The sequence below is a fragment of the Eretmochelys imbricata genome, chromosome 21 (assembly GCF_965152235.1).
Source record: "Eretmochelys imbricata isolate rEreImb1 chromosome 21, rEreImb1.hap1, whole genome shotgun sequence".
Classification (NCBI taxonomy): Eukaryota; Metazoa; Chordata; order Testudines; family Cheloniidae; genus Eretmochelys; species Eretmochelys imbricata.
Window position 1 is genome coordinate 13,473,032 of NC_135592.1, and position 19,968 is coordinate 13,492,999.

The 19,968-nt window shown below is 53.3% G+C and overlaps 1 protein-coding gene across 4 annotated transcripts; it reads right to left on the reverse strand.

Annotated features, from left to right (window-relative positions):
- Positions 1 to 521: 521 nt before the first annotated feature.
- STRIP1 (striatin interacting protein 1) lies at positions 522 to 19,672 on the reverse strand. 4 transcript variants are annotated; one of them, XM_077839254.1, is made up of 21 exons: positions 19,517 to 19,672; positions 17,833 to 17,902; positions 16,161 to 16,235; positions 15,353 to 15,487; positions 14,144 to 14,264; positions 12,813 to 12,881; positions 11,610 to 11,716; positions 10,844 to 10,971; positions 8,669 to 8,851; positions 8,216 to 8,433; positions 7,608 to 7,673; positions 7,290 to 7,353; positions 6,700 to 6,771; positions 6,118 to 6,192; positions 5,545 to 5,642; positions 4,485 to 4,611; positions 4,277 to 4,377; positions 3,603 to 3,669; positions 3,065 to 3,169; positions 2,617 to 2,821; positions 522 to 1,835 (listed from the first exon to the last, which is right to left on the reverse strand). In XM_077839254.1, exons 1-21 carry the CDS (start codon positions 19,634 to 19,636, stop codon positions 1,588 to 1,590), a joined length of 2,454 nt encoding a protein of 817 aa, XP_077695380.1. In that variant the 5' UTR covers positions 19,637 to 19,672; the 3' UTR covers positions 522 to 1,587. The 4 variants fall into 4 exon arrangements, with proteins under 4 accessions (XP_077695380.1, XP_077695378.1, XP_077695379.1 ...); XM_077839252.1 differs by having other exon boundaries at positions 16,161 to 16,280; XM_077839253.1 differs by lacking the exon at positions 19,517 to 19,672 and adding an exon at positions 18,942 to 19,234 and having other exon boundaries at positions 16,161 to 16,280.
- Between the last annotated feature and the right edge of the window lie 296 nt (positions 19,673 to 19,968).

Below are 19,968 nucleotides of genomic sequence, written 5' to 3' on the forward strand. Positions count from 1 at the left end.
GAACTACCATTTTATCCAGCCATGGACCCAGCAAGACAGGGCACATCCCACCAGAGCCATGTAGAGAGGGATCAATAACTCATCCCCACCCTGTGTGACCCGAACCATCTAACGTCTGCCCTTGTCCCCACCTCACCCGCTCTGCTAGCTGTGGCCGTGGCTGGCGTGCATGGGGATCGGCTGTATGAACAGACCCAGGGGCGAGCCGAGTACACTGGAAACTCTGCCCGGCTCAGGGTAATTGGCAAAGGAGAAAAACCTTGTATGTCTAAGAGGGGCTAAGGCTGGAGCAGCCATAGCTGCAAGCTAGGAAGGAGCAGGTTGGTCCAGCTGGCTGAACAGCCAGACATCCACTGCGGGCACAGCTACCAATATAGGCTGGCCAGCAGAACCTTGGGCCCAAGGCCCGATGGAAGAAGGGGAGACTGGGCCTCAAGAGAAGAAAAGGCCCAATTGGGGAAGGTGGATCGGGACCTGCTGGATATCTACAGGGAGGAGCCCCAAACCTAGCTCAAGTCAAGTCCAAGCGCAACAGATTGTTTAATGCAGAGTCACAAAGACATTAAAAACCTGGCATTTGGAGTTACACAGGAGAAATGGTTACAGGGCTATTTATAGATATGTACAGCTCCCCTGCGCCACCCAGTGGGGTGAGGCGGGAGAGCAGCCCAGCTCCACTTCCACCATGTCCCCTGCGTCCTAGCATCAGCCGCCTCGCTGCTAGGGGTCTTTTCGGCTATGCCCAGCCCTGGCGAGAGCACAGGCTGCTGCTACCCCTCTCTCCACCTACCTCCTCTACACACTAGGTGGTGGCACCGAGCCTGCTGCTCCCCACACCCTCTTCCCAAGCCCCTATGCCCCCCACACCTCTGCCTTAACTGGAGCTGCTTTCCCCTCCTCTGTCCAGGGAAGGAGGGTAGGAAATGGCAGTGAGAAAAGGCAGGTGGCTAGAGTGATGCCATGCCCCTGGGTGAATCATCCTTGGTGGGGATTGAACCCGGGACTTGTGGTTCTAAAAGCAGGAGCCTCTGCAGCCAGAGCAGAGACCCCCAGTCAGTTGGCCAAAGCTGTAGCGGGCTCAACCACCACTAGAGGGGGGATAGAGCACCACATTGCGTGGGCAGGAGTGACTGGTTTGGGACCATAACGGGCAGCCACATCCAACCCCCGGCACTGAGACAGAGCATAGAGCCCAGAGCCCTGTCTGAGCCAAGCAGAGGGGCCAAGGAACGTGCTTCCTTCGGATGGGATTGGACTCTAGTGTCTTGGGGATGATGGAGGGGCTCTGTCCTCCCCCCAGACCTCTCACTGAACAGCATGGAAGCCAAGCGACCCAGGAACGGCAGCGACTGTCGGGTCCCCACAAAGGCCCGTGGCTGGTGCTGCTGTGTCCTTGGGCAGGTGGGATGAAGCCAGGTGGCCGCCTGGAGGAGGATGGAGGAACACCTGTTCCAAGCAGCCTAAGCCACACCTGGAACATGCCTTCAGCAGATGAGGAAGAGGAGCTCGGCCATTCCCGGCACCGCCCCTTTGGCAAGTTAGCCCCAGCTCTGAGTCTCTGCCGGGCCCCCTAGTGTCACACAGGCATTATTGCAGCAGTTCTTCCCAGGAGATAGGTCTGGAGAAGACTTCCCTTTCTAGCCACAGGTCATAGTTCATCTGGAAATCCTCCGGCAGCTCCACCCTCTGGCCCAGCACACTCTGTAAACAGTTATCCACGGGCAGGAAGTCGGGGTTGCTGTGCGCCCGGTCGTAGCGCCGGGAGTTGAAGCGCTCGATGCTGGCTCGCAGGGCGCACTCCTCCGCCTGGAAGTCCCAGGGCCGTGCATCCAGATCTAGGGCAGAAGGGAGAGGACATTAGGCCTAGATAGCCAGGGAGAGGTGGCCTCCTGGTCAGACCTTGCCTACCCTCTCCTCCCTTGGACAGGCAGATGCCCCTGCCCAGTCCATACCTGCGAGTCAGGAGTGTCAAAAGAGGAAAAGCCCCTTTCACTGGGAACCCTAGGATCAGGGCTCCCAATGCCCAGGCTTCAGGGCTTGAGCCGTCACCAGTGGGAGTCAGGGAGGGAACTGGGCAGTTAGGTGCTTTATGGCTTTTGCCAAGAGGGGATACCGGGCTAAGCACACCACTGAGCTGCTGCCATATTGCAGTTGGGATGGCACTTCCCCATAAGGGGAGGTTGGTACAGCTGCCGGTTCCTGATAGCTGAGGGACAGAAACAGGAGCGGCTCAACCACAGCTGCTAGGTCCAATGCCCCTGCCCACATCTTCAGGGTGGAGATGAAGCCTGCAGTGCTCCATCTTCACCCACCCACACCATTCTCCCAGCATACAACGCTCCATCTTTGTCCAGGCAGCTGCCCTCATCTGTAATATGGAGGGACAGCCTCCTGGAGACTGCAGGTCCCAGCATGCAATGCTTCGCCTCCCCCTGGTGTATTAAAGACCTATTCTGTTTTATGCCAATTAGCGATGCCCTTTGGGCTCCTGGCCAGGTGCCAGCCTGGCCTGCTATTGGGCAAAGTGAGCAGATGCCCCCTGGGATAAGCACTCCCACTGGGCTCGACCCAACCCTGAGGCAGGAGGCACATGAGAGGCCACGGGGCGAGGGGTACCATTTCCATAGGCCCAGTCATCGTTGAGCCGATGCCGCACTTTCTGGTAGATCGCGGACATGGTCTTCATGTTGCTTTTCCTCCACTGCCGTCCCAGGTACTTGGTCTGCACCTTGAGCAGCTTCAGGACGTAGAGCTGCATCATGGCTTGCTTCACCTTCAGGGCTCGTTTCAGGATGGGAGCCGACTTGAACACCACCAGCATCTAGGAGGCACACCGGTCACACCGCGCCGGGGGCACCTGCTCCCTCAGCACGCACGTGGCTAACGCTGTGCCAGGCACATGTCCACCGAGCCCATCCACACACATCCCTGGCACCGGGACAAGGCCTGGATCAACGACTCAAAAACCTCCGCAAGTGGAGTGTGGGGTAAGAGCCTTACACAGCCCCCACCCACACAGGTCTCTGCACCTCGTGGTCCCCACGCCCTGTGGACTCCCACTCACCATGGTCCTGGAGTGCTTCCACTTTGTCAGCTTGTTCAATATCCTCAAGAGGTTTATACAGGAGAACAGGTTCCGCCAGCAAAACTGATTGTTGTCCCCGGCTTCCTACAGGGAGAGGAGAGCCGGGTGGGAGGGTGAGCAGCCGGCTTGGGGGTGTGCCGCGCAGGGCTGCCTGTGGGAGGAGGCTCACGCTGAACAGGGCCAACCTGAAGGACAGGATTCCCTTTCCACCCAACCCTTCCCTAGTGCTAACTGGAGCCCAGTCACATGTGCGGGGAGCTGATCTCCGGAAAGCCTGGGTTGTCACAGCAAGGCAAGGAGCCCAGCACTGCCCCAGTCCTCTGAGCAGCAGCCTGCCCTGGGGGAGGAGCGGATCCTGCTGGGTGCTTACACGCCTGCTCCCATCTGCTAGGCCTCCCAGTGCTGCAGAGAGCTCTCCTGGTTTGCCCTACAGCCCCCCTCTGCTCTGGCCCCAGCAGGGAAAGGACTTGACAACCAGGAGGGAGGCGGGCCCATGGGTACCCTGCAGGGCACTCACCAGACTCTCTGCCGTCAGCTCCGGAAGCTCGTGCACCACGCAGTAAGGGTAATCCAAGACCGAGATGCTAGAAGGAGAAGAGAGGGCCTCAGCCTCTCCTACTTGCTGATGCACAGCCCCAGCCTTGCGTGGGAGGATATCTGTGGAGTCCCCTGCACCCCTTGGGGCAGCTTCCTAAAGGATCCCATGCTGGGGACAGCCGACAACATCCATTTACTGAGAATGGGTCCCACTGCCTGTGCCACAACCGAGGGGGGACGTTGCTGGGGATTCAGGCAGCATGGAAGGGAGCCTGACAGGAGAGATTAGAGAACAGCTCCCTTCCCGTGGGCCCCACGGCAGGAGCAGCGTTTGGGGAGGGAGAGCAGGTGCTGGGTATCCCATTGTGGGTCAAAGCACCCCACAACCCACTCAGTACCTCATGCTGGGCTGCTGATGGGGGGGGAGGGAAAACCAGGTACCGCATGGCAGTAATGGTGAGGGACCCCATCAGGTACCCCCAAAGGTACTTGGGTACCCCACTGCAGGGCCAGGGATGGGGGCCCTCAAGGTGCCCCACAACCCACTTGAGTAGCTCACTGCAGGGTTAGTGATGCTAGGGGGCACCCCACTGTGCAGCGATCCCACCCCATGGCAGCTGCAGGGTCAGCGAAGGGCCCTGGGCCCCCCGTTACCTATTCTTGGCAGTGATGTAGGACATGATGTTCTGATTGAAGAATTTCAGAATGAGTGGGATGCAGTTGGCAAACACCAGGTGCTGGGCCATGTACTCAAACTAAGAGCAAAGATAAAGGAGGCAGGTAAGCGAGCAGATCTGAGCCCCCTCCCCCCCAGTGCTGCATGCTCCCCCAGTGTGCGGGGGGGTCCCCCGCCCAGGTTTACCTGATAAACGTGATTCAGCTTGAAGTGTTTGAGCAGCAGGAGCAGCACGGCGGAAATGGCCTTGACGATGATCTCTTTGTGCCGGTTCACGTCCACGCCCAGCTTCATGCTCTGCAGCACCGTGGTCCTGGAGGACAAAGCCCCAACCTCAGCCCCCTGTCTCAGGGAGGGGGTAACCAATCCCCAGGAGAGGGGATGGCCAGAGACAGCCAGACCATAACCCCGCCAAGGGAATACCGCCCACCGCCAATTTCCCCTGCTCTCCCTCTCCACAGCCACCACTCCGTTGTCCCCTGAAGGCCTTTCCTGCATCTCCAACTCTCATGCTACCTTCAATTAATGAATAGGGTTTCCATGGTACGTTTTACCCCAAAGATCCCAAGGTGTCCAGCCAACAAACTCATCTCTGTGCCTAGTTTGGAGCCACTCCAGCCCACTGCTGAAATGCAGCCATCTCCGGGGCGGATGGCAGCAGTGACTAACAGAACATGGGAATGTTCCACAACAGTTCAGGGGAGGACAAATCCCGTCTCGGATTGAAACCACAATTCAGACTGGCACACCAGTTGGAATCAGGCCAGGACGCTGGGCTAACCCGCCCTGGAATCTGTACCAACATCTCAGCAGAAAGACAGCACCTCTGCAAGCACAATGCACCCAGTGCTGCAAGTCGTGACTCAGAGGGAAGGTGCCTCCTACAGTCACCAGCACCGCAACCTACACCATCTTGGGCATGAGCCAAAGATCTCCCCCTCCAAGCGAGGGTCAGGCCTAACCCTGCTTAGCGTGAGAGATCTGACAGGATCTAGGGAGTCTAGCTCCAGGCCATTTCCTAGCTCAGAGTTAAGACTCGCCCTCGGCACAGGAAACTGAGTCACCAGCCACAGCCCAGGTTCTGGCTTAGACTCCCCAGCTCCAGCACAACCAGCCAGGCCTTAAAGCGCTGCCATGCAAAGCCAGGAGGGGCCTTCTACCTACCAGAAACCTAGTCACCCCCATTATCTCACCCCCCGTTCACCCCGTTGTGGGCTTCTCCAGGCCACCAGAAAAGGGCACTCACGGCATCTCCTCTGGCAAGACGTCCGCGAGGATGTTAATGGAATCCGTCTTGGCTTTGGAAGTGGGGGCTGCGGCCAGCAGGATCTTCAGCAAGGCAATCTGTGGAGGGCATCCAAGAGCTGGGTGAGGGCAGGAAGGGCCTCCGAGGGCAGAGAACAGGGCTGGGGGTGCTGACGCAAAGGTGCTTAATGGCCCTCAATTCAGCATGTGGTGGGGAAAGGCGAGAAGATGCCACCAGGCGTGTGCCAGTGAACACAGAGGGGGCACATACCAACGGGCAGGGATGGGCTGAAGTCATGTGACTGGGAACATACGCACAAGCAGGGGCAATCAGGCACTTGTCAGGAGACGGTTCTGAAGCAGCAGAGGGCACAATCAAGCACACGCCAATGGACAGGGAAAGGAGGAGTGATCCGGTATGACTTGGCACCTACCAGTGGAAAGGGGTTGAGATCATGGGATCGGGCCCACCCCAGTGTAAGTTTGGTGAGGAGAGCCCAGCTGTACTGGTCAAGACGGGAGAGCGGGAAGGGATGGGGCTCGGGCTAGGATCAGTAGCGTGACCACAACTCACCATGTACTGGGGCAGGCTGGGAAGGAGGCCCTGGTACAGGGTTTCCGTAGGAACTTGCTCCACTTCCTCTTCCCCCTAGTACAGAGATGAGAGAACCTCACCCTGAGAACGTCTCCAGCCTTCGGCAGGTGGCCGGTGGTGGGGTGGGGTGCCGGGGCCTGCCTGGCTCGTGGCTCTGCAGAACCAGACGTGAGCACAACGCAGCCTCCCAGGACACGGGCCCAGCCCTCCCCTCCCCCAAAGGACAGCCTAGCAGTCACACAGCATGCTGCCACATAGGGATCAGAGCTCGTGAGGGGGGAGGAACCTCCCCCCACAGGTTACCCTTGAGCAAACCTCTCCGGCTAACTGAAGACGCAGCAGTGACAGGCTCCTACATGCAGTCACCTCCTCAGGGGATACAGGATTGGCAGGGTCTCCGAGGACATCCAGCCACCCAAGGGAACCCCAATCGGCAGCTCTGCAGGCCCCACAACCAGCCCCCTGGCCTCCTCCTCACCCTCCCCGAAGAGCCACTTTACGGATCTGCCTCCCTGCAACATGTGGACTCTCCAGAGAGAGGAGCACCCCTGTGGCACTCACCCCGGAGAGCGGGGAGCGCACGTACTCCTCTTCCATCTGAACCTGAACCTCCGCGATCGACGTGTACTTGTGCTGTGCAGAGACAGAGCAGGGGAGGTTAATGCCACCGGCACGGGGAGACTCCCGCAGTCCCTTCGCTGACAGCAGACACGCCACCAGCTGCAGCCCGCCCAGAAGGGAAGCCACAGCCATGCTTGTGAAGGCAGGTGCCTGTAACATTTTATGACTATTACATGTTCTGTCCACCTGACTGTTATGTTGTTTGCTACCTGCTCTCAAGGGGTTCATTCCAACAGGAAAGCGAATGGACCTTTCTGGTAACCCTCCACTGACCACCACTGGATGGTCGTCACAGCAGGGGAAGGGGCTGACCTGGTTCAGGAGACCCAGGGCAGACAAGGGAACTTTGCAGGGGAGAAGAGGGCAGTCCTGGGAGAACAGGAGAGAGGGCAGGCTGGAGGCCTGGCACCTGGACGGGTTGCACAGTCTGGGAGGATCAAAGGTACAGCTGGCCCTCAACTGGCAGGAGGGGTTAGAGGCACCCGCACACACAGGCAGCGTCGAGGGGAGCCCGTGAGGGGGGCACTCACCAGTTTCAGGGTTCGGATGCTCTCGTGGATGGGCCTGGGCAGCCCCACCACCGTGTTCGTGTCACTAGAGAGAGGAAAGAGCCAGACTGACATGGAGGCTGAAAACACCCCCTCCTCCTGGTCAGAAAGGAGAGGATCCATTTCTCCTAGAGGGCAGAGAGCAGCCACCGAGCTGGGGAAAGAGCCCAGTGGGGTCTTGTCCATCAGCTGTCGCCTTGCCAGTGCATCAGCATGAGGCCAAAGTCGGACGAACCACGAACTGGCTCTGCCCAGGACCCAAAGTTTATACCTCCACGGCCTGGCTCTGCTTTAACTCACCTCCCCAGCGTGTAGCCGATGAACTTGCTGCGGCTGGATTCCAGGAACATCTCGATGTCCTTCTCTCTGCGGGAAGGAGGAGACCACTTACCATGCAGTCAGGCCCAGGCCTTCCACCACGGTACCACCACTACCGTGGTGGAGAGCTAATTACAACCAGGAAAAACGAATCAGCCCAACAGAGCTCTCCTGGGTCAAGTGAGATTCAGAGACAGCAGACCTCCCGCCTCCACTCCAAAGTCCCACCCCAGGAGGGTCCCCACCCCTAGGTGAGCTCCAGAGAACAGCACTGCAGCCCATCTTGTCTCTAAGACAACAGCCAGGCTGGGCTCCAGTGTGGAACACGATAACCCATCGTTGCTCCAAGACAATGCCACCACCCTGGAGGCTCATAACACTGGGGTGGTTGATCTCGACAGCCTCACTGCTGGACAGTTCTGCGAGGGTCGTGTCTGTATCCTGAAGGATAGTGGTCTCCATCTGGGGAGCGGAAACCTGTCTCGCACTTTAACCATCACCCCTCAGTGTTCATTAGACAAGCCGATGGCAGAACACTGCCAGGGGCCTGACACAAGGTCAGTCCTAGTGGTCCTGAGGTGACAACTCACCTGACCTTGGGAGCCCAGGGCAGCCCCTTTGGGCAGGCGAATCGGTCAGTGGGAGGGTGCTGGATGGGTGGAGGCATCACCTCGTCTCGTTCCAGGGGGAATGTCTCCCCCTCGAGGCTGCTGTCATCGTCATTCTCCTCCTCTTCCTCACGGGAGTCGTCAGCTTTGTAAGGGTCCCGCTCATTGAAGGCATCGAGGTTGTCTTGCTTAATCAGAGCCTGGAACCAAGGGAGAAGGCAGCTGAATGGGGAGCGGGTGAACGTCAGATCGAGAGACATGGGGAGACAATAACTCTGGGGTGCAAGGCACCCCAAGATCACACCTGACTCCCCAGCATGCCAAGGGCAAGAAGCTGGCTGCCCTGTGTTACCCTTGTTAATTTCACTGTCCCCTTGAGGGCAAGGTGACGTTCCCTCCATGACTGCCCCTGATCTCGCCCAGATTCAGCCTCACCTTGTGTTCCCGCCGGCCCCGTTTCTGCTGCTGTTCGATCAGGTCGGAGGCAGACGCCGGTGGGGACGCAGCCCTCATGTTGCGGATCACTTTGATGCTGTCCTCTGGAAGTGACGGGAGGCCCAGTATCTCCCGTTTCTCGGCTTTCATGGCTTGGAGCTCCTCGAAGCCTCCCAGAGTGCACTGCAACACAGACGCCCCCCACACACCCGGGATTGTGACTGAGGCGACTGCATGGACAAGCTCCCGCCGGACCCACAGCGTACAGGGTTCGCTCACGCGTCAGAGGTCCAAGCACCCAACGCTGCCTGGCAGAAAGTCCACGCGAACAGATCCCCAAGGCAAAGAGCTCTGCCCATAAACCTTACGTATGGGGTCTGTTATTTAGGGTCTATCTAGGCTAGATCCTAGAACGTCAGACACTGGACTGCTCAGTCTGAAGACAGCCCAAAAGCCAATGGACAGAAGGCACCGCTGGGGTTCTAGCTACAGGACGTCACAGATCTAGTGAAGTGAAGGGCGCATTTTCCTTTGGTCAAGAGGCCATTCAGGAAAGAGGAGTATGGTCTAGAGGTGGGAGCACAGCGCTGATAATCAGAAGCTCTAATCCCACTTCTCACACCATCTTCCCTCTATGACCATGAGCATCCAAAACACTTGGCACCTCAGGTCTCCCATCTGTAATGTGGGGACAACACTGGCGACAGGCCTTACCACACCGTGAGAGGATCTCTATGGTGCGCTCTGACTGTGAAAAGCGCAATGGGATTCTGCCCCGGGGGCCCTACCATTCTACCTCCTCTGAAGGAATGGAGGATCTGCTACAGGAACCCAGCAGTATTCAGCACAAGGGCAGCTGGGAGTTAAAGGCTCCAGGAAGTCAGCATAACCCTTGTTATTCATACACGGAAGGAGCTTTCAGCTTCGACAGCTGGCAATGTGTTTAGCAACACAGGGAGGGGGAATTTAACAGAAAATCGACCCTATCAATAGCTCCCTGTAAACAGATTATGGAATTTCACCTGCTCCAAGCCACAACTTGCACTGGGGACTGTCTACATTACAGACTGATACTGTGTTGATCTCACATACTGTTTGTGTCTAGCCAGTTATCAAGCAGTTACTCATTGCCAGGATGGTACAGGGACATGACCCTGACCGTGAGCAGAGCTGTCACACACTTGTTCCAATGGTTAATTACTCTCACTGTTAAAAATGTATGCCTTATTTTCAGTCTGAATTTGTCTAGCTTCAATTTCCAGCCATTGGATCCTATTAGGCCTTTCTCTGGTAGATCAAAGACCCCATTATTAAATATCTGTTCCCCGGGGTTCTTACGGACTGTCATTAAGTCACCAATTAACCTTGTCTTTGTTAAGCTAAACAGATTGAGGTCCTTGAGTCTTTCACTAGAGGACAGGTTTTCTAATGCTTTCATCATTCTCGTGATTCTTCTCTGCACCCTCTGCAATTTATCCACATCCTGACTGAATTATGGGCACCAGAACTGGACGCAGTATTTCAGCAGCGGTCGCACCAGTGTCAAATACCCAGATCCCAGAGATCACAAAGAGAGGTAAAATAACTTCTCTGCTCCCAGTCTGTTTATGCATCCAACGATACGTTAGCCCTTTGGGCCACAGCATTGCATGTTTACCTCACTGTCTATCTCAACCCCCAGTCTTTCTCAGGGTCATTGCTTCCCGGGACAGAGTCCCCCATACTGTCAGTATAACCTACGTTCTTTGTTTCTAGAGGAATACAGTTACATTTAGCTGTATTAAAACGCATATCTAGATCGCTCTGAATCAGGTGACCCGTTCTCTTCACTCTTTACCACTCCCCCAATTTGTGTGTCACTTGCAAACTTTATCAGTGATGATTTTATGTTTTCTTCCCGGCCAGGGATAGAAGTGTGAAATAGCGTAGGGCCAGAACCAACCCCTGCAGGACCCACTGGAAACACACCCACTCCACAACGATCCCCTGTTTACAATTACTCAGCTGCATCTCAGGGCGGATGTACCAAATTTATCACAGGACAAGACAGTCAGGGCCCCTATCACTTGCTTCCAGCCAAGTCGGCCCCAGATGAGATGCCAAGGAACGAATCACTTGGATGATGGCTTTAGAAACCTTGTCCCAACTCCCCGGCTCAGGCCAGGGGATTCTTACCAGCGCCGTTTTCCAGAGCAGTAGCAGCACCTTCTTCATAGGGAAGTGCGGGGCATGGCCGCTGCAGAATTTGGTCACCATTCCGAAGAGCATGACGGAAAACGGCTCGTTGTTATACAGCGGGGCCCCTAGAAGCAAACACACCCATGACAGCCCGGCTCGCCTGAAGAGCGCCCACCCTCCCATCACCACCTCACTCTCAGGGCAGAGCTCCAGCATGTTCCTAACCTCACCATTAAATCCCCTACATGCTCACCCCCGCCCTCATCCTCTCTCCAGCCAGCTCGTCTCCTCCCTTCTGAAGCCCAGGACCTACCCTATCTGCTTATAAATAATTCTGATGTTGGGCAAGGATGGCCCCAGAGACCAGACTCCACAGCAGAGATACAGTACGGGCAATGAGAATGCTGGCTTCCTTTGCTCTGCCACCTCCGGTGTGGCTTAGCCGTGCCCCAGAGGAATCCTCCAATAACAGCAAAAGAATCCTGTCTCCATGGCCCATTCAGGCTTTGGCTGATTTGCCAAGACAGACAAGAAGAGCATTGGGAATGGATTCTGCAGAGTGGGCCCATGTTGCCTGGGAATTGGAATGGGACCCAGTAATTCACTTCACACAGGCCACTGAACTGCTGTAAGAGGAGGACTGCTGGTCACTACCAAATGGGCCAGATTCGAACCACTACAGAGATTCCAGGCCCTGGCTCATCACCTTGCAGGGAACACTGCTGTAATTACACACCCGGGACATTCCAGGGGAGGATCCTACCTAGCTCTGCTCGGAAAGTCTGCCTAATGGTCTTCCACTCAATCTTGTCTCCCTCAGCCTCCTGCCGGACAGTCTCTACGATCAGGTACATGATGTTCAGCAACACCCTGCAAATCATAGAGAGTCAGACAGTACCATGGGATGACCAAGGGGGGAGCAGGTCTCAGAGGAGCTGCCTATGACCTGCTGGCTCCAACAACACTTAGAAAGGCAGTCATGTTCTGCTCCCATTTGTCAACATCCCACAGGAGGAACAGATCAGACTCAAGGGGACTAGAGTTAGATATCGGAGTTGGGGGTAAGAAACCCCCTGGAGGAGTGTTACCCAACTTGGGGGGGTGGGGGTGAGGCGGAAATCACGAGATGTTGAACATCTTATTATAATCTAAAGCAAAGAAACCCTCCCCCCCACCAGGTCCTTCAAGATCATAGAGTTTAAGGCCAGAAGGGTCGCCATGATGATCAGTCTGACCAACTGTATATTACAGGCCACGGAACATCCCCCAGTCAGCCCCGCACCAAGCCAACAACCAGATTTAGACCAAAGCGTTACAGCCCTCAGAAGACGAAACTATCATGTGGCACAGGCAGAGAACATGTCAAGGATCCCCTCTCTGGTGACACACAAACTAACCAATTATCTAGGCTCTGCATCGGCATCACTGATACACTTTTTACTCTTCATAAATAAAAGTGGGTCGTGAACATTTTTAACTTCAGATAACGGGTCACCAACCTGAAAAGACTGAGAAAGTGTGCTCCACTCCTCACCCCTTTGCCCCCCGTTTTTTGACCCCGTAGCAGTAATTCGCTGTGTACATGGATTAGGAGATAGTCTGACCCTGTATGGCAAGCCCTACTGGTCCATCAGTCCAGTATCCAGCCTCTGGCAGCAGCCTGTACTTGATCCTGCAGAGATGCTAACGAGCTTAGCATGTCTACAGTGCTTTTCGAGCCCAGAGCTCAACACACTTTAACAAAGGTGGGTGCCATTAGACCCATTTTATAGGTGGGGTAAATGAGGCACAGAGACCACAGGGAGTCAACACTCTGGAAATGGCGCCCGATCTCTAGCCCTCTCTGTGGGACTGCACACCTCTCAAAGAGGGAAACAAATCCCATAATGCACCTGCCAAAGCTCCTTTCTGAACCTCCAGGCCCTCAGCTTAGACCCTCACCAGCCTGTCCCCATCATTTACTCACCTCAAATCTGTGCTGTCGGCCAGGGAGATGGCGGGCTTCCTCACGGCACTGCTGCAGGCGGCGCTGTTACTGAGGGAGGAAAGAGACTCAGACCCTCAGATCAGGCTGCCCACACCTCCCCCTGGGAAAACGCAGTTTGGATGGTTTAACACCACCGTAAACAACCCATTAAACCACACAGGATCGCTGCTGCTGGACTCTCACACATGACTAGCATCTACGGATGCCAAAGACTGGAAGCCTTCAAATCAAACTGGCTACGCAGGGAGCAAGCTCAGAGTCCCTGGGAAAGAATATGACTCTCTCCTAGGGGAAAACTAAGTCACATTTAGTACTTGCTGCAGCTGCGCTTCTTAAACATCTCACTAAACCTCCCCCAGAACTTAGCCCCATTTCTCAGATGGGGAAACAGACACAGCAATGCAGTGATCTGCCCTAGGCCTCAAAGGGAATCAGCATCAGAGCCAGAACTGGCATTCAGGAATTCCTGGCTCCCAGGCCTGCTCTCAGAAACCCCTCCCTCAAGTGCAAAGCTCTCCACTCCGGAGCCCGCTGCTGACGTGAAAGGGCTTGGTCCTTAGCGGATTCTCCCCCACAGGTGCCCATCAACAATGGACTCACAGTCTACGCTCAGGGCAGACCTAAGGCTGCACCACATCTAACACGCTCGCTGGGTAAATGGACTAACCCCCGGGAAGAACCATTCTCTCCAGAACAGGTGTCTGACCATGCATATACCTCCCTGCCCCTCTTCCCATTGCAGAATAAAAGTGTTCTAGAGAGCATGCAGGAAGAGATGACTCTTTGCAAACATGCCTTTCATCATTGCGTGAGCACGCTTCCTTAGGATGGCAAGGGAAGTGCAGCTCAAGGGACTGGAAATGGGACAAAGAGCCTTTCCACTACAGATCTCCAGTTCAAATCCAGCCCAGCTGCCACCAACTAACCACTGGTTGGAAGCGGGCGGGAATTCCGTTCCTAGTAGCCAAAACCCACCCCCACTGTTGGCAGCCTGAATAGAGAGACCGAGGATTGACCGGACTGAGCTAGAAGCAGTATCTCCAGGACACGCGTGAAGCACTCTGAAACTTGCAAAACTCACTACTGCCTACATCGCCCCGGTCCTTGGAGCCAAAGCCCAATCCGACTCCCGCTGGCGTCAACAGGAGCCTTCCCGCTCACTCTGACGGAAACTGGATTGGGAGCAGAGAGCTGCTGGGAAGTGCACATCTTTCATAAACTGGAAAAAGATCCAGGTGGAGCAGTTCACGCTCATGTTATCAAAACTCCTTTGGCAGAGCTTTTCATATCCCCAGCCCCATGGTACTTACTCAATCTCCATGTTCAGAAGCTCCACCAAAGCGTTGAAGGTCCCAACTTCCAGTAGCAAGAAAATGTTATATCGCATCCAGGCTTGAACTTCAGCCTCGGAGCCGCACTCTCCAAAGGTGCCTGTAAGAACGGTATTATTGGGTCACCTTTCCACCAAGAATCTCAGCGCACTTCACAGACATCGAAGCAAGCCTCAGAGAGCCCAGGCGAATCTGATCCACAGATTACAGACAGGAAGACAGGCACTAAGAGGGGAAGAGACTTGCTCCAGGTCTCAGGATAAAAAGAAAAATTAGTGGCTGAGCTGGGCGAAGAATCCAGATCACCCAACTCCCGTTCCAGTGCCCCATCTACTGGGTTAGAAGTTGGACAAAAGCATTTAAGAGAAATATTTTTCCATTGAAATGATCCACTTGGATTTAAAGATTTCCCCTGAAGCATTTGCAACCCAAACGTTGCCACATTGAGCTAGTGCAGGGGAAGCAGGGGCCAGATTCTGGCCCCAGCCCATACGCGCTGATCTGATATAGGGACTGTAAAATGGACACAACCGCCAGAGGGAGGATTCCCCTTGCTGTGGCAGCTCTGTAAGGCTCAGGTGCATGGCCCCATGATGCCCACAGCATAGGGGACAGGCCTGGGGGTAGGAGAGGGAGTAGGGACAGTGCTCAGCACCATGGCCATTCTGGCCTGTGGAGCATTCCACTGGCAGACAAAGGGAGACTGCTCCAGGCCCCCTAGCTGCTGTTAATTTGACTGGGGCCACATCAGCCCTCAGTGCAGGAAGAACGTGGGTATTGCAAAGGCGGTTTAAACAACATAATTTTTTATTTATTAATTATTATTATTATTAGAGGCACCTTTGGAAAATGCAACTCCGCAGCTTAAATCAACCTTCGCCCCAGACCCTCCTGGGCTACCCCTTATGTGCTGTACTTAAGAATCGAGCCCCTAAACAGGAACCCAACTAGAAATAAAGGTGAAAATGACTCATCGATTTCGCTGCCTGAGCCGAGTGAAACGCACAACAGGTAAGATGGCAACAATCGTACCAAGTTAATTCAGATCGAACAGCTGCAGGTGTGACCAGGGACATGAGGAGGGAAGCTGGTTTCTAACCTGCGTGCCCGTGTAATAAAAATTCTACATAGAAAAGTTAACAGGGATTTCAGAACAGGACCAATTCTTCTGCCGACATTGCAATGTACCTTGTGCAACGTAGAGGATGGCTCGGGCCACCTTGAGCCTCTTCTCCCTGGCAGTGACCTCCAGCCCATCGAGGAGCCGCATGGCATGGGTTCGATGCTGGCTGCTGTCCAGCTCGGTCCATTTTTTATCCAGCACTGAAAAGCCAAACACAGCTAGTTTTGTCAGAGGTTGCTCCCCGCAGCTGGAAGGGGATGTATATTTCTTCCCCTCTCCAAAAGCCAGGAAACTATGAAGCAGTTACAGCTGCAATTCTTTCATAGGATGTAAAACAAATAGAGGAAAATTCAGAGCATTCAGCCTAAGTGGAGCATCAATTTGGACGGGGTGTTCATCACAGCCATGGGACAAGGCATAGGTATGTCTGATCATCAAGGGGCCAGGCGGCAGGAACTGTCTGCCTTCTAGTACAGCACAGAATTAATCAGACTCATCGGTCTGATTCCACATCAGCAGTGATCAGAAGCCAGTACTGTCAACGACCTTCATAAAACGAGATGGTTGTTCTTAATGGACAGACTTCCACATCTTACAGCACAGTCACAGTTGGCACCAATTAACCACCTAACACATTTTGATAGACTAAGTGCTGATTGGGCCATGGACACTAATCTACTCTTTCCCCTTCAGTTCACAGTGAGACACATTAGGTGTCCTGTGAACACTGACAACATCTGTTAGCAAACACTACCTAAGGTAAACAAGGAATCAATGTACATGGCTGGTTCCTTCCTTCTGACACAGGGATAGGCGCACATCAATACTTCTGTCTCCTATTGTCTATGTTCTACAGGTGACAACATCTCTTACCGTGGACCCTAAAATCTTCCTCAAAGCATTTTCGATTCAGCTGGAACTCCGGACCCTCCGTGTAGCTGTATAGTTCTGCCAAGAGAGCACACTGGTGTCTGCTGGTTGCCAATTTCATTTCTGCATCCAACCAGAAAACACGTACCAAAAACTAAACAGTTCTCAGCTGTGAAACTAAGGAGCACGGACTTCACTTCAGTCATATCACACTTAATGTTTATTGGAATCTGTGGTCATTAGAATCTGCATGGTTTTACTTGTCACCTGGGAATTGCTGCTATGGGTTATTTCTACACATACTAATTATATTAATTTTTTTAAAAAAGATTTCTCATCACTGAAGTTTTCTACACTTAGGGCCCATTGTTTTCAGTTTTTATTTTATTTAATTTTTCCAGGCAATTTATCAGTGTTTATTACCACAGCAACAAAAACAGGTGAAAAATCAGTGCAAAAAATATAAGTAATTTTTCTGGGTAAATATCGGGGTATATTTTGGCGGACAGAAAGACGGGGGAAAGCTATTCACTAGATTAATGCTTTGAATTCCGTTCATCAATGTAGTCTGCTGTAAAACTAAAACAGAACTCAAAACACAGTGCCACCGCTGAGTAAGAAAATAATACACCTCTAATCCCGAAATAAAACTTTTCATTTGAATAAATGGTTTACTGTTGTAGACTTAGAACTATTCGCCTATAAATATTTACATTTAATACTTGGGCCACACTATTTGCAACGCATACACTCAACTTCATCCTTTCCCTGGTTTTTTTTTTTTTTTTTTTTTAAACTTTCGAATACTTCCTTGGGTTCTGAAATGTATCCTGATACAGATTTTCATTTTCTTCCTATTTTAGCGTGTCAAAACTTTAAACTGCTATCTGCTAACAACTTGAAATGTGTACGTGGCGGGCGTGAGATTCCTCAGTACATACCGATGCACATACACTTCAGAGTTTGCGTGCGTGCCTGCCTGTTTGTTTATTGTGTGCATCTTCTAGACTAATACATAGTCTTACTTCAACAGGCAGTTTTGCATATACACACAAACTAATGTATTATCATAATACATATATCTCATGCAATGTATTGTATTTGCCTAATAAAAAGTTATTTTTTATATATTTGAATGATACAAAAGTAGGGTGAAAATCAGAAAAAAATGAATAATACTTTTTGTAAAACCTGGACATTTTTCAATAAAAATCGGTTTAAACTGAAAACGAAGTGGCGTATGTATACTCAAACGCTCAAAACATAAAAGGTCTCAGAACAATGTTTTACATAAGTGAAATTAAATAGAAATTATTTTTGGTATTTAAAATATTATTACTAGTGAAAAGAGTTTATCTGGATGTAAATTTCTCAAGTATTTGGGATCCAAACACTGCATCCCCTAGCCTGAAAACTGAAAGCTGAAACTGACAAGAAAGTCAAGTGAAACTGATTAGCCTGGTTGTCCAACATGGGAAATACAAAAAAAAAAAAAAATAAGCAGGGTATATGGCAAAAATTAGTTAATTAAAACGAACAGAATTTTAACAAAGCGTTATTAAGCTAAAAACAGCTATATGAAAAATATATTATTTTTTGAGTCAACAGTGTTCTTTTACTGACCAGTGAGCAAAAAACAATACATTTAAACCTAATGGTTAAATTATTTCCTTACCCGACAGCTCTGCAGACCATCTATCTGTGTCTGCATATTCAAACTCCAAGTCTGGGGATTCGGAATAGCCCTGATGGCAGAAGAAAAACAGTTTTAATGAGTCACTATTCAGTAAAAAGAAAAAGGAGGACTTGTGGCACCTTAGAGACTAACACATTTATTTGCGCATAAGCTTTCGTGAGCTACAGCTCACTTCACTGGATGCATCCGATGAAGTGAGCTGTAGCTCACGAAAGCTTATGCGCAAATAAATGTGTTAGTCTCTAAGGTGCCACAAGTCCTCCTTTTCTTTTTGCGAATACAGACTAACATGGCTGCTACTCTGAAACCTAGTCAGTAAAACAAATTCACTCTCTGTAGCTTTCAAAATTCATCCAGTTGCAAGTTCGGTACAGTATTTTCAGTCTAACAGATATGAAATTTACCAGTGCATCAACAGTGTCAAGGTAACCTACTAAAATGCCTTCTATATTTTGAATGGGTGTAATATTCAACATTTCTTATTCCTACCCAATTGTGTAATGTTGCTCTGTGCTGTTGAAAAATCATGTTCCATTAAGTTGTATTTCAGCAGTGAGTGACCCCTGTTTGTATACAGCCTATAAAGCATTCTGGGAGCCTTTGAAGGGAAAGGCACTATGTAAAATTTTATATATCCACATGCTTATTTAATCCTAAAACTGGAGCAGACTATTCTGGACCAGGGAGCTCTCAGATCTAGTCAATTTAGAATAAATGTGAACCACTCTGAAGTCTGGGATGTTACCACAGTCCAAATCCTCACCCTCACCTTTAAGTACTAACAGAATACAAAGAATAACTAAGTAGGTAAGTAAGTAAATACAGAGTAGAGGCAATATTACTGACACTGGAAAAAGATCAAGACTGCAACAAGATGCAGTAGCTTTAAAAGAAATGAACATAAGTCATCAACAGGCTCCCTTGGCTAAGCTTTGGACGAATCTTGTGCCATCTGCTATCAGAGGACAGGATGCACCACCTTTGGAAAAGCAACCAGGAGTCCGGTGGCACCTTAGAGACCAACAGATGTATTTGGGCACAAGCTTTCGGGGAGGGGGGGAGGGGGGGACACACTTCTTCGGATTCACCTTTGGGACTGGGATCAAATGAAACAGCAGCATCCATGTACTCATCTGAAGGCCGAGAGTCTCAACCCGTTTATCACGGCGGGCTCTCCGGGTCACCATCCACGCAATGCGCCTCCTGCCCGTGGGGCCCCGAGGAGGTGACCTGGGGGGCCGGTGTGCTGGCGGGGCCGCCCGCGGACGGGGGAGCGGCTCTGGCCGGGGAGCAGGGGCGCCGAGGCGCGGGCCGACACGGAACCCCCCGCCGGCCCGGCGCCCAGACACCGCGCCGAGGGGCGCTTTGCCTGTATGTCCACAGCCAGACCGGCCGGGCCCCAGCCAGGACCCGACTCCCCCCGCAGGACCGGGGCCCCAGGGACCCACATAGCAGGGGAAAGGGGCTGGACCCGGCACCGGGACCCCCCCCCCCGTGGGGGTGGGTCAGACCCCCCGACACCCAGAAGGGGGAGGGGTCTGCTCCATTTGGACCCGGTACCCAACCGCCCCGCCCACAAGGCCCCGCCCATTCGGAGCCGGAGCCGGAACCGGAGCGACCCCGGCGGACCGAGGTGGGAGCAGGGCCGCGGCCGCGCGCTCACCTCCGAGTCCTTGCGCTGGTTGCGGTTGAACTCGCGGCCCTTCCCCGCCGGCAGCAGCCCGCCCCGCTGCTTGTTGTTCACGATCAGCGGCCCCGGCCCGCCGACGCCGCCCGGCTCCATCGCCGCCCGCCCCGGGCCCCGCCGCTCTCTCGCGAGAGGCGCGCGCGCGCTCCCTTCTCGCGAGATCGGCGGCCCGGGAGGGCGAGGGGTCGAGGCGGCCATGTGCGGTGTGGCGTGCAGTGGGGGGGGGCGGCGGCCCAGGCGGCCATGGCGGGTGTGTCCTTCAGCGAAGAGGCGGCCGACGCGTGGGTCGCTTGAGGCAGCTATGTTAGGAGTGGCGGGAGCTGCATCAATCCGCCTTTTCAGGGCCTGTGCTGGCTGCTGGGGGGGGGGGGGGGGGGGCGGGGCTGCAGGCTTGTCCCCCTATGGTCTTGCCCTAGGGCACCTCTAGG